General features: G+C 43.7%; 1 protein-coding gene across 3 annotated transcripts in view; it reads right to left on the bottom strand.

Annotated features, from left to right (window-relative positions):
* The window catches only part of ETV6 (ETS variant transcription factor 6), a 250,088-nt gene that overhangs the window by 137,195 nt on the left and 98,638 nt on the right, over nucleotides 1-14,255 (bottom strand). The window contains exon 2 of one of the 3 annotated variants that reach the window (XM_010370996.2): nucleotides 7,331-7,460. The exons of 1 other annotated variant lie outside the window; for it this stretch is intronic. In XM_010370996.2, coding sequence (XP_010369298.1) covers nucleotides 7,331-7,460 — 130 coding nt within the window. The remainder of the gene's footprint in view (nucleotides 1-7,330; nucleotides 7,461-14,255) is intronic. One more of the 3 variants, XM_030938568.1, reaches the window with a different exon arrangement.

Below are 14,255 nucleotides of genomic sequence, written 5' to 3'. Positions count from 1 at the left end.
CCAGTTATTTGAGAATGGAAACTACTGTATTTGTATATACTCAGCTCAACCAATGCTTTCTGATAATAAGAGGAGGGGAGAAGTAACTTAGAGAAGCACAGTTCAAGCCAACATCACAGTGAACCTTTATCATACCTGCCAGAAAGTATCAGGTAGATACATGTAAGGGTGACCATGGAGTGGAGCTCATGGACAGGAACTCCTCAATCTGCGGAAACCCATCAAGACAAGAGAAAGACCACAGAGGTATTGAGGGATGGGAAAATCCAAGAGGAAGCAATAGACAGAAAAAAAGAAGAAATGGAAATAAAGTTTCTGATTTCCTGTTGTTGTTCAAGTCTCATAAAACGGACTGGTTCTCATCATCTTTTATTTTTCAAAGGGCTCTCTTAGTCTGCTATAACCTTTCAGTGTTGAGTCTAGAATAGAGCTGGGCATCTCTGGGCTCACATAAATAATGCAGAGCACCAGGTAGGGACAACCCATTGTCAACAGTTTCCAAACATCTATTTCAGAACTCCGAAGAAAAGGGAGAGCCCGTGACACTAATGAGGGGCCGTGCCATCTTCATCCTCCCCTCCCCATCCCCCACAGCGAAACCAGGGCCACTTTGTCAGAGCTGACACTGGAGGAACTGCCTTAAATGTACACAGAGCTCACTGCATGAAATGTGAAGTGAAAGAAAAGGTCAGTAAACCTCTGGTTATATATTTTTTTTTCTTAAAAAAAAAGACATCTATAAATAGCTGCATTTATTGAAGCTGCTTCCTTATCAGGAAGCATGGAGCTAGGAATTAACGTCTGCCTGCATCGGAAATTCTTTCAGACAGCAAACCCAAAAAGGAAATTTCCCTTCCAAAGCATCCTGACTGTTCTGCCGCGGGCTGTTTTTGCTCTTCAAGCTGTTTGAAGCAGCTAACCAGGGCCCTTGTATAGCCACATGTGCCGTGGGGAAAGTAGAAAGCCTTCAAGCATTTGAATGTAAAAAGTGAAGGCACCCAAAAGAAGGCTTAAGGGGGAACAAAGTATAAAATGCTAGTGGCTGGTTGGCTTTGTTAGAAGTCATTACTGCTTTGTAAGGCACTGACAGAGAATTAAATCTCTTCTCCTTGTCCTTGTCTCAACTCTGCTGGTGATATCACTGCACGTCACGGGCAGCTGTGAGGAGAGGCCATTTTTGGAACGCTGATGTGATAGCAAAGGACAGGGGAGGACTTGATAGGTATTAGAAGAGCAGGGAAGGCTGAAGAAGGAGACTCGCAGATTCAGGCAAGACCGGGAAGAAAGTTCCAGACTGAGGGAGAGATGTGTGGGTAGGAAAAGGTCCTGGGATGGAGTGCCCTAGAGCAAAACTGGGCCCCTGGAAATCACAAGGGATTGTTTGAAAGCAAAGCTTATTTCCATCGTGACTTAGGAAAATTAGTCTCAATACCACACAGACAGAACCCTAGGTCCTTTCTTTAATGAAACACACGGACAATGACATGCAAGCTGCTTCCCTTGGCTCCTGCATGGGGAAGCCACCTCCTCAACAGGCTAGTCACTGTAACTGGAAACGGAAATGGAGCTTTGGTGAGCTACCTGGCCACTGCAGGCCAGGCACTGTGCCAGGTCCTACACATAAATGAGCTCTGAGATGTCTAAGAAACCCTCATTAGCAGGTGTCATTAGAAACTTGAGTCTTAGAGAGGTTAAATCATCTCTAATTGAAAGAGTCGACCCTGAAATTCAAGTCCATTCACATCTATCTGGACCCAAGCCCTGTCTATTACCATGGTTTTTTGTTTGGAGACTTCCAAAAGCAGCAGGACCATCCTCCTAGAAGGGCACCCCTGGCAGAATGCTGGGGAATTGGGTACTGGATTGAGCCCACTCTCAGAGCTGGCCCATCAGGGCTTACAGGACCAGCTCTGGCATTCAGGTTGCAGGGAGAAATTCAGCTCTAACCTGAGCTCACGAGAGAACAAACAGCGGGAGGCAGCAGGACTGGTGAACAAAACCAGCATAAACTATCCACAGGGACAGGCTGTTATCCTGATGCCTCTCCCTCATCCTGTTGAGAGGGAGAAGCCAGTCTGCTGCGGATTCAGCACGACTTCGTGATCAGGTGGCATCACTAGAACCACACCTGTCCCAGTCCCTGCACCTGTGGCCGCCCAGACTTCACTGGTCAGCGGTGCCTCTCCTTTCAAGTCCATGAAATTCTGACGTTATGTTTTCTCCTAAAAAAAAAGCTGAAAGGTGGTTTCAAGAAGTAGAAATCACATTCAGCCTTTCACATGCTGTGTGAACCTGGACAATCCAGTTGACCTATCGGAGCCACGGTCAGCTCATCAAACAGAATGAATAGTACCTACTTCAAGGACTGTTGCACAATTAAATGAGACAATAAGTATGAGCGCATCTTGTTATGTATAAAAATATAAAATAATAACGATGATCATGTTCAGCTCCCAATTTTGCCTTTTTTTGGGAACAAACATAATGTGAAAGCATATAAAATTGTTGCTCTGCCCAATTAGAAAAGAGAGGCACTGCATGCCTTCTCACTATGCTGGTTCTAATATAGCTTTGCCTGTCACGTGGCTGTCTTAAACTCAGTTACTCTGCTGAGAAGGCAAAACAGCCGAGTGGGTGAGCAGCGAGGTAACGTTTCCAAAGGAAGGCATTAAATTAAATTATTAAACACACACAAGCAGGAGTAGTAATGTAAGAATTTTGAAAGATTCACAAGGAAAAGAAAGAGAGCCAAGGGACTATTTCTGGTGTTCTGACTCCAGAAAACGCCGAGCGGCTATTATGGCTATTTATTAACCCGCAACATCATAAACCCTAACCCTATTAAATATGATGAATGAGTCCTAGGTTCCGATTTTTAAATATCATTCACAGGGATTTTAGAAGGCCAAATGGACACTGCAAAATGCAAAGTCTGCAGGCAAATGGCACAATGTCAACTAAATGTGAAATGATCATATTTAACAGAAATTTAAAATAAAGACATTTAATTATTTAAATTCTGCCCCATCAATCTGAACTATACTTATATTATTATCGTAAGGCTGGGCCTGAGCATCACTGTCGGAGGCACAGTGTTTCATAAGGTAAGCCTCTGCCAATCAGCAGGCTGGCAGAACCTCGTGAGGTGCTTTAACTGCCCCCTTCAGCAGTCACTCCCCCATGAGTTTAGAAAAAGGATGGCCTTTGGGTAGACAAATCAGAAAACGTCCCTCCCTTGCAAGACTACAAGTCCCCTGGTGAGAACTGGACAAAGGTATCCTTCGCTCCCAGGAGCAGCCCTTCTCTGCGTAGAGTCAAGAGTGATCTTGCCTGGGCACCCTTGGGGGTCCTTGGTCTTTCAAGTGTTTTCAAGCTACGATAAAAGGCTTATGTTCCTTTAAAGAATGGAACTTGTTGTTTTTTTTTTTTTTTTTCCCACCTGTCTACTGTAATTGTACTTCAGCTCTTCTACCCTCAAGTTTCAAAAAAAATTCAGTATCCTTTATGGAAGAAGAGGAAGAAGCAAAAATGATGCCCTTTCTATCCTCTCAACAAACATACTTGTGTTTGCTCTCCCGGTGAGCAGGGGAGTTCTGCTGTAGGACGGTTGAAGGGCACTGTCCTGGTAATCTGGGCAGTGAGTCAGAGCAGGATGGCACAGGTCTGGCCTTTCCTCCCTGGGCTCTCCTCTTGCACTCTGCCCAGGCTGCTTTGCCAGTCCTTTTCAAGTCCTCCCTAATCAGCACTTAACACTTTACTCCATTTATCACTTTGCTTTTATCACTGGCAAATAAAAGGAAAAGGCATCACTCTCTACTTCTCAATAACTTCTCAATAACTTGCTAATTTGTCATGCTGTGTCTTCAGTTTGGGTCTAGCTCTGTTTTTGCAGAATAAAATGGTGAGAAACTCTCTGTATGAGAACCTTAGATATTATGATCTCTGCTCCCCTTAACCCCAACTCCCAAGAATATATGTTATTTAAGAATGAAAGAAGAGAAAGGAAGAATTAAGGGAGAGGATTTATCTGGTAATCAATGGAAAATGGTGAAAAGAACCCACTTCGAGGCATACCAATCTGATGAGTGTCTCTTTAAAATAAGCAGCTAAAAGCGCCTCCGACTTAGCAATACCATAAATGTCCCGCTGTTGTCTTGGCTTTGAGATTCTTCCCCGTACTTTCCATGAGCATTCCACTGGGAATTGTCTGGAATCCCAGATTAAAACAGCAATAACCCAATTCCCTGGTTAGGATATTTATTTTCTTTTAGGTTTGGAAACTCAGCTGGGATGCATCTTCAAGTGTGTGGCACAGCTTCAGTCATCGTAGGGGCTATGTGCTCCTCTCAAACAGGAGGACAAGCAGCGGAATCCTAGAACAGGAGCGGGAGGACAGAAGCTCAGCCCCATTCGGAAAGTCCCAGCCGAGGGCAAACAGCAAGAGCCTGGGAAGCTCCACTTTCAGAGGATTCAATACAGACGTCAGAACCAATGGTGTCAACAATAGGTCTCATGCAGATGACCAAGGAGAGGTATATAAAGTTAGACTGCCACAGAGTAGGCATTCAGGCAAAATCTTTACCATCACCTGAATCCACAGTCTAACTACTGATGAAATGGCAAGGTTTCCAGGAAGGTGCCACAGTTCTAGATTTTATAGCTGTCTACGTGGGAATCTATCCATGCTTCGAAGGATGATATGCAAACCATTCAACAACAGATAGAACAGACAGGACAGCAATTAGAATAGATTCCAGCCATAAACCAATGCTACGGCCACATCAGTGAACACTGGCTAAGTGTCAACCCTGAATTCATCCATCCATCCATCCAAAAAATATTTACTAAACACATACTTTATGGTGGTATAGTGGATATAAGATCCTGGGCTCTGGAGTCAGTCAGAACTGAGTTTGAGTCTTGACTCTATTCTCTTACTGGTTCTGTGATTGACCTTGAAAAATCACTTAAATTGTCTAAGCCCTTATGTGTGACATGCAGATAGAAAGAAGACCTACCTTACAGGTATTGTGAGAATGAATTAAAAGAATTCCTATAAAGGACTTCACATAGTGTCTGCTACAGGGTAATCCCGTGATAAATATTAGCTATCATGGTTGTGTGCTTGGCACACAGAAGGCGCTACCAAAATGCTGGTAAGCAGCACAGACACGGCTCAATAAGGAAACTGTCTACTCCAGAAAAAAATGCAAGTGTTAGTAAGGAAGAAACAATTCAAAGCAAGGAGAATGATGCCTCAGATGAGAATCATAATATTTGAAAGTTAGGAAGGCTATGAAACATTTTCCTGTCCACACACAGTATTGTATGCTAGGAGAACTGAGTTAAATTAACCACAGTCAAACAGCAGAACTAGGTAAAAGTTAAGATCTCCTGACCTCCAGTTCGGTGTGTTTGCTTGCTTGTTTGTTTTGTCAGGATAACATCTCGTGGAAGGTAGTTAAGGAGCTTCCATATGTCAAGGCATCCAGAAGTGAACCAGGAGCAAAGGCCTCCTTGGGGGATGTTGCAAAATGTAAAAATGAAACGTTATGAAAGAAATCTCCGCCTGTTTGTGATGAGTGTTTGAAACTTTTTTTTTTCTCTGTGCTAGAATTTAAGTTCCACAAGAGCAGAGGAGTTTTTTCTGCTTTGTTCATTTCTGCACCCCCAGGACACAGAAGAGTGCCGGGCACAGCAGAGGCAATCAATAACTATTTGCGAGATGAATAAATGAATGAATTAGGTAGCAGAAGTGTTCTGCCTGCATGGCATGAGTATGTTCCATCCTGAGGCGAATATTTCTGAAGTGAATATATCGGTCACAGGATGACTTCTGGAGGAAAATTTCCTATCACTTGGCTGCTGTTTCTTTTCCAGTTGTGTCTGCTCCCATGGTGCCGTAACATTCCAGTTTCTAAGGACACTGATGTTCCCAGCCATGCCCCTGGCACCTTTTCAGTTCCAACCTCCTTAAAAGTAGAGGAAAAGATAGTAGAGTAGGGCTGTGTCCTTTACTTCCCTGCCCAAATGAAGTAGGAATGTCTTGACCATAGTAGGCAGCAACTTCGTAAATACTGATGGACGCAGCAAGACACAGGAGGGAAAGGATTCTCATGCCCCCAACTCCTTGCAAACATCCCAGCAACCGTCTGCACTGTGGGGCAGAAGGCATAAGCCAGCAGTGTTCCCCCAGGAGCCCCAGTATCATGGTCATCTAATTCCCTGAATTATCAGAGAGAGAAAGGAAGAACCTGCATCCTCTGTCTCCTATTGTTCTCTGCATTCAGAAAGCAACCTTCTGAGGAGGGTGGAACAGGAGGAGAAGAACTTGGGAGCATCACCATGCTGGAGAGAGATGGTGAACAAGACTGTGCCACCACTGAAGTCACTGGAAGGGCCACGGTGACCCCAAGTGTCCTCTATAACCAAGTCTTGTGCCCTCAGGATAACATTCAAGGCAGAGAAGCTGGCATTTTCTTGGACACTGTGAAGAGGGTGGGAATCAGGTGATTCATCTCTCCAGCCGCCCCAATCCTGTTTTATCACCTGAGCTGGGCGGTAGTATGAGAAAGGCAGACAAAAAGGACACAGCAGGTGTCAACGGCTTTGGAGGCCAGTATCAGCAGCACAGGTGTGTGGGCCCCAAACCTCTGCCAAGTTGCAGCTGAGGACTGAGATGGGGAAGTGGTAGGCCAAGGGGTAGAGATGATTTGGGAGAGAAAGGTGGAACCACTACAGACTGCAGCTGCTGAGGCAAAGCAAGCACAAGAGAAGCAAGAGAGAGTGGAGGAGAAGGAAAGGAGGTAAGAGAAAGGATCTACGGCAGGCCTAGAAAACGAAGGGAAGAAAAGTAGCCAGCACAGACAGGGAGGGGAAGGAGGGCCCTGGAAAGAAAGAACAGCGCAATGCTTAAACACAAAGCAGGAGTGAGTCTGACTCACAAACTGAGCAAAATTTAGGACCAAAGAAAATATTAAAGTTGAGTAAGCGTGAATTTGAGAATACAGATAAACTTTGCATACACACAAATCATCTTGTCTACTAGGAGATTTAGTTGGCTCTGCCATATACTGCATGCATCCAGGTTTCTTGTTTTTTTAACATGTCCTAGTCAGGGAAGAAATGAATACACTGAGAAACAAGGAACAGCAACCTCAAACTTTTCAAAGGTATTTGGGGGCAGGGGGTGTGAAAGATTCCAAAGCAGCGTGGCGAAGTCCTGTGAAAACCACCTCAGAGCTTGCTACTCTCTGGCCTGGAGTCCACTGCCTGCCACCCCCGCCCCATGCCATCGATCGTCTGTCCCTCTCGGGTCACGAACACTCACGCAGGTGCGCAGGCAGGCGGACTGAGTCTTCCTCCATCCTGAGCGCTCGAGGCACTGGAACATGAAGTGGCGTCGAGGAAGCGTAACTCGGCACTGGGCTCTCTGGAGGTGTATATGAAATTCGTTCCTGCTGTTAAAAATAAGGGCAGGAAGAGGGGAGGGGGAGAGAGACAATGAAAGCTTGGAATGGAGGTGCAAGACCATCTGGGGATGGGGAGCAAAAGGGAGGTGGGGCATGGGCAGTACCAGCTTCCCAAGCAATCCGGCTTACTCTCTCTGTAGAGACACTGTATACAGTTGTCTTTCAGATGCCTAGCATTGGGGCTATATAACAAAACTCTGCCATCTTTGAAAACAGCCTTTACTTTGGACTCAGGTCAATAGGTGTACACCTTGTGGTTTGTACAAGTAAAAAGGAGGGACAAAAGGGAACAAAAAAATATGTCCAAGAGAATGGCTCAAAGACAACTTTCTAAAAAATGACTTGCCCAAGTCGCATAATTAATGCCATCATTATATCGAAGCCACGTTTTCTCTTCTGTAGCAATATCCCCAGCTTCTAATCAAAGTATGATTCTAGATTCATTCCACAGAGAGTGAGCTGAACGAGTAAAGTGACAGCTTCAAAGATAAGTTCTAGATTTAGAATTTAAATCCACGAGGAAGATTTTTCTGTTGTCCACCTATCTTGCTATACAACAAACACAACCAAAAATATCCAACATCTAATTGTTTCCTTCATGGCAAGGAATTATCTGCAACAGTAATGAGTATCTCTTTGTTCCTTCATTCTCCGTCTCAGAATCGGTATTTCCTTTCCCTCTGAAGTATTTCATAGTTCATTCAAAGAAGTATCTGAATTTAAAAGAAGTACTGTGGCCGGGCGCGGTGGCTCAAGCCTGTAATCCCAGCACTTTGGGAGGCCGAGACGGGCGGATCACGAGGTCAGGAGATCGAGACCATCCTGGCTAACATGGTGAAACCCCGTCTCTACTAAAAACTACAAAAAACTAGCCGGGCGACGAGGCGGGCGCCTGTAGTCCCAGCTACTCGGGAGGCTGAGACAGGAGAATGGCGTGAACCCGGGAGGCGGAGCTTGCAGTGAGCTGAGATCCGGCCACTGCACTCCAGCCTGGGCGGCAGAGCAAGACTCCGTCTCAAAAAAAAAAAAAGAAGTACTGTTTGACCCCTTATCAACTATCAAAGGGTAGGGGACAGCTTCGGTGGGTTCTCCATTTGAATTCAAACAAGCAGTGTTTGCTAGATCAATTAAAACACACTAGACGGGGTGAGAAGGATTACTGTGAGTTTTAAGTTAAAATACTGCAAATAATGGCAAGAAACCGACTACTGGGTTCCGCAGAACAGCAGTGCAATTTGTATCTTAGATAAGCATACCAACTAGGTTGACTTGCAGTCCATACATACACACAACTCTAGGAGTGTCTGTGGTTTAACTGGGCAATGTGAAATGGAACACACAGCATCCAAAAATACGGTGGAAAGACGAGTAAAATGCCGTTATGAAAATAAAACTCAGGAGCAAAAGAAAATCATACGTTAAAGTAAAGGGAAGGCAGTGTTTACGTTTTGGAAAGATACTTCTTTAACATTTTACATCTCATCAAATGTGCAAAGGGAAGTGGTGGAGTCCTCAGCCTATAACCAAATTAAAGCTTCTCTGCTCATAGCCTAGAAAGTTTGGCGGTTGCGGTAGGAAGTTCTGATTTTAAATGAATATATACATATTGTTACAATTTCCGAATGGAATTGCTCTACCTTCCCTAAGGCACCTATCAGAAGCAACTACGGCAGTAGGAATATTTCTGTTTAAACATACATCCTGCAGTTTCTTGGTGAATTTCTTAATGAAGGGCAGGCACATATATCCCAGGTTTCATTTCTGTGTCAATTAAGACATCCTGTAAAAAGTCACCCAGAGGCAAAACTTTCAACTGTACTTTTCTTGAACTTTAGCAAGCATCACACGTATTTTGAGAAACTTATAACTTAAGGATGGGTCACACTTTTTTTGGTGTTTGGTTTGGGGTGGTTTGGGATGAACAAAGCGAAAAAAAACCAGTAATAACCCACACATAAAGGAAACATAAAATCTGTTCAGAGGTTTTTAAAGGTGAGGTGGGCTTCTGAGCATTTCAAAGTCTTGTTTTTCGAATTTAACAAATTCTCCATATTCTGCAACTCTTGTCTGACACCACCCTCCCAAATCCCACTATATGTCTAGATATCTACCGTTAACTTTATTCTCGGAAATAACTTTCTGTTTTGTGAGGGTTTTTGCAGAAGTGAAACTTGGTGAAGAAAACATCGGGCAGCCAAAGGGTCTTCAAATGGTGCTGCACGAGTGCAAGAAAAAAACAAGCCAGCATTTCGAAATTCAATGACTCTTGTTTCCCTTGAAGCAAAGAGAAACTCACAAGACACTCTGGCTAGTCCAGGAGAGTGAGGCCACCTCATCCCCGCCTCCCCCAACTCCACCAAGGCAAGCTGGGAGAAACCCAGCCCTCCATGCTGACTGGACTTCATTTCTTGGGAACTCCATCTCCAGCCAACTGACAAAAGAGTCTGACTAGCTATTACCCTGAAAGTATATACTGTGATTTACTAAATTATCGTGGCTTTGGACCTTCCTTTCACTGTGCTCTCTTTAAAAGCAACCCTTTGGTGTGCTTTCTCTTCTACAGGTTTCCCTTACCTTATGCTGAATCACCACACTTCTGCACCTGTTCTGGGATCTGACGCCATCCCCCGCAAACCCCGTCCAAACAATTTTAGATGGAAACAACCGCTACTTCATGATGAAAACTTACAAAAGGAAGGTCAGAGAGGAAGAGACTGTGGCCCACTGATCTCCTCACGTTCCTGATGATGGTTTCTACTCAGCTGGAGGACAGTTTTCCACACCATTAGCTCTTTGTCAAAGGCTCAATGAAGAGACTTGTCAGCAACAAGAGAGGTTACCTTGACCAAGATGGGACAAATGCAAAATGTGCTTCTAGGGCCCCAAGCACTCTTCTAGCAGCCATGGCACACCTAAGGTAACTCTGGGCTCAGTGGCTGCAGAGCACTCGGGGACCCCAAGAGGATGCTGTACAGTGAGGGGGCTCTGTTCCAAGGAGAACAAAATACACTCTTAGGAATCCCACACTACAAAGACTGCTTTTGTCTCTCTTTTTGTGAATCTCTAGGGTGACTCTCGCAGTCCTCATTTTTTACTCTATTGCAATAACCGTGCACTTAACATCTACCCTGGCACATCAGCAGACTATCAACAATTGGAAAAATTAAGCAAATACCACTATCTCAGATGGAGACATCTAGACAGAGAAGCTTAAGGACACTAACATCTAATTTCCCAAATAAAGGGAACCTCTTTACTCTTACAACTGCTTCTCTGGTCCGACCCCAACAAAAGAGGGGGTGGTGGTGAGAGTCCCAGCTTACAGTTCACCCACCTCTAAAGCAAACTGTCAGACAGATGAAAACCAGAGGAACTTTCTTTTAACATTACAGGGAGTGTGTGTGTGTGTGTGTGTGTGTGTGTGTGTGTGTGTGTGTGTAGGGCGGGATAACGATTTTCCCAAGAGGATTATAACCGCAGCTCTAATTAAATTAAAATGCTACAGACAGTGATATTAATGTATTCAAGTGTTGTAGGGGGATAAACTGCTGGAGGAGGTCAATGATGTGACTAAGAACGCCGTGATGTGGTTACATTATTGTTTAGATGCTGTAAAAAATAAAACATTCTGCTCTCAAATTTGCAGATACAACCTACCAAGCCAATCAGCTGAACAAAAGGGAAGCACTGCAATTTCTGAGGCCAATTGTAATACCTACGAGCAGGTTGTCGAGGAGGCAGCACAAAGGGCTGGGAAGAGAAAATAAGGCAGAAAACTGTTGTAGGCAAGAGCTGAAATGTAAATTTCACTAACCATTACAGAAAGCTTTTTAAAAAAAATGGAGTATGGAGTAGGGTTGTCTCTTGAAAGTGTAAGGACTGAAGCCAAAATGAGTTACATTCCCTCTCCCATTCCTCTCCTAGCCATGAAGGGCCAATGAAGGGTACCCATCTAATTCTGCTCATTTTTAAACTGAATGCTTAGGAGCCCGTGACTTCCCTGTAAAACAGGCGTATACAGTTTGTGCTAGGTAGGAGAATGGCATTTCTCCATGTCCCCCCACCCCCACCCTCAGGTTGCATATTACGGAAGAGTCAAAAAATGAATATTATTACCAAAAGGCCTTTCCTCTTCAAAACTATTCAATATAAAGCTTCCATAAATCACAGGGATCCCCTAGTACATTTACACATTTGTTATTATACCCTTTGAAAAGGCTGAGGGGTTGGGAAACCGAGAGCCTACTGCTAACTAAATATTAACATTCTGGAAATAAAGCATTTTTGGAATTAAGAAAAACAGAAATAAAGTTGGTTGCACTTGCAAAAAGATGGTTTGCAGGTAATTTCAAAGATTCCTCTGCTGTAGAACTGAGATGTCCTTGATACAGAAACTTTTCCTGGAAATTGTCCCTACCCCCATTATAAATGCCAGGACTGGCCCCAGTGATGGCTTCTGAAGCCTAGGTTAAAAGTCCTGAGGAGGAAGAGTGTCATGGACACAGGATGGTGGTCATTTCCCCACAGCTAGGGTAAAAATGCCACAGGCACGCTTTCATCCCATTGCACTTCAGTGTCCCATCACTGTGAAGAAACCTGCAACCCAGACAAGATGGAAAACAGCAGGCACCAGCGACAAGAGTGGTCATGCCGGCAATATTCAATATTTTGAGAGGAGGATCTCTTTTCCACCCTGCAGGTGTTTAGAAAAGCTGCCTGAGAAAGCTGGTGCTTGTATCATCGTCAACTTCTACAGATTCAACAGAAGAAACCTCTCCTATGGGAAGCTATTTATTGAAATTTACTAAAGTGAAGTCTGAATACACAATTATTTAAGTACACTCTTCTGGCTGCAAAAATGATTCAAGTGGTGGTGATGTTGGCTTTCATTAAGTAAGCTTTTATTAACAAGCTGTAGACACATTAACAAAAAATTGAATATGCTGAAATTTGAGCTCTAGAGTTTTCTGAGTTTCTGCCACCAAGAAAGCACAAACAGACATACACAAGAACCTAAAGGAATACTCTCGAAAATCGACATTTTTTCACTTGAAAAAAGATATTGAATATTTTGTCCACTCCAAAATTCAGTGAGATAAACTTAAAGAATTTGAGAGAAGATGCAAATGCCAGTCTTCTTTTCTAAATAGACATTGTACACACAGCCACGGAGAGTAACATTTCTGGAATCTCCCCAGAAAGAAACATCATACCCTAGCATCTGGGCTACAAAGAACACCACAGAGACTCAAACACAAATTTTGAAGTACCAAAATCCACATCTACCAAATCACAGAAGTGAAGTTCATCATTTCTTTTCATCCAGAGAGTTACCAGAAGATGGTTTAGACATCCAAGATGGTTTAGGGGCCCAAGCTGGCTTTCTTCTTGGTGTCCAGTGTCTCCCTGCCCTGAAAGCAACATCCCTCTGGATACCGAGTCATTAGATTTTTACAAGCCAAACAGTGTTTGGTTCTCAATATTCATCTTGCAGAATACCTATCAGTACTTCCAAGGAAAAAAAAAGAAAAAAATGAGCGTACCCTGTGAAAATTAGGATGGGTGGGAACTATACTCCTGGCATCTGAAATCTCCTCCCTAGGTTACCCGGATGGCCCACTCAGTCCTTGGGGAGAGGGCGCGCCGGACAAACCAAACTCAGTGTTGATGTGGGGATCTCCCAAGGAGCCCGCTTCACCAATCTAAAGGAGTGCCCTTTCTCTAGTTTATGTAGATGTTCAGGACGTTGATATTCGGATTCCTGTTTAGAACTGAAAATGTCCCTTTCTTCTGCCTTTCTGGATGGTTACATCCTAAAATCAGAAGGCAGTATATCGCTTGTGACAAACAGATACGATTAAGTCAAAGCATCTTAAGTCTTCCTCTTACACAGACCTGTATTATTTTTGCATAGTGAGATAAAAAAAAAAAAAAAAGAGCATTAGCAATAAGCCCTGCAATCAACATCGCTGTAAAAGGTCATTGAGGTTTTTTTTTCTCCTTATGATAAAGAAATATTTCAGCATTCATCAGCTGTCAACTATGAGGCTAGGCCTGTATCAGGCATTACAAATTATGCAATCATATGTCCTAGAATTTCCAGGATGGTCTCAATATTTAAAGTTCTGTGCCCCTTTACCCATAAATACATATGGGTAGTTATATATAATACTTACACCTCTCAGAACACATGTCACAATTTTAGCTGGAAAATACAGTCACTGCCACAATCAGGAAAGAGAGCTAGCATTAAGTGAGCACATGGCATGTGTTCCTATGAAGTCTTTATTTTATTTCAGCCTCACAAGGACCCTGCAAGGAAGGCATCGTTATCTCCATTCCACAATGAGGAAACGGACTTGAAAACCGCAGTTCTAGTCACCAGCTCGGGAGATGGTGCGCCTGGTATTTGGGTGCAGACTGATCTAACTTTACTTCTCTGAACTGCTTCATAATGCCAACCAGTCAATAATGACTTCACAATGGGGAATTCCAAGAGACAGGTTCAAGCTTGTAAAAATCATAGCAGCCTTGGAATATTTCATTGCTCTGCATCCTCACTCCTCACAGAATTCCAGCAGGATTCTTGAGGGCGACTCGACAGAGCCACCTAAGCCAAGGCACCTACCTTCTTACGCATGTTGCTTATCTTATGGGCAGCACAGACTGAGGGGTAAATGCATTCAGCTGAAGGAAGGGGACTCTCTCTGATGTATGAGAAAGGTTCTCGTGGCATGATCTCTGAACAGAAGTAGCCACTCAAATTTATCCAGGGCTGTACAT

The sequence above is a fragment of the Rhinopithecus roxellana genome, chromosome 10, assembly GCF_007565055.1.
Source record: "Rhinopithecus roxellana isolate Shanxi Qingling chromosome 10, ASM756505v1, whole genome shotgun sequence".
Taxonomy (NCBI): Eukaryota; Metazoa; Chordata; class Mammalia; order Primates; family Cercopithecidae; genus Rhinopithecus; species Rhinopithecus roxellana.
This window is presented reverse-complemented; position numbering and strand designations above follow the sequence as displayed.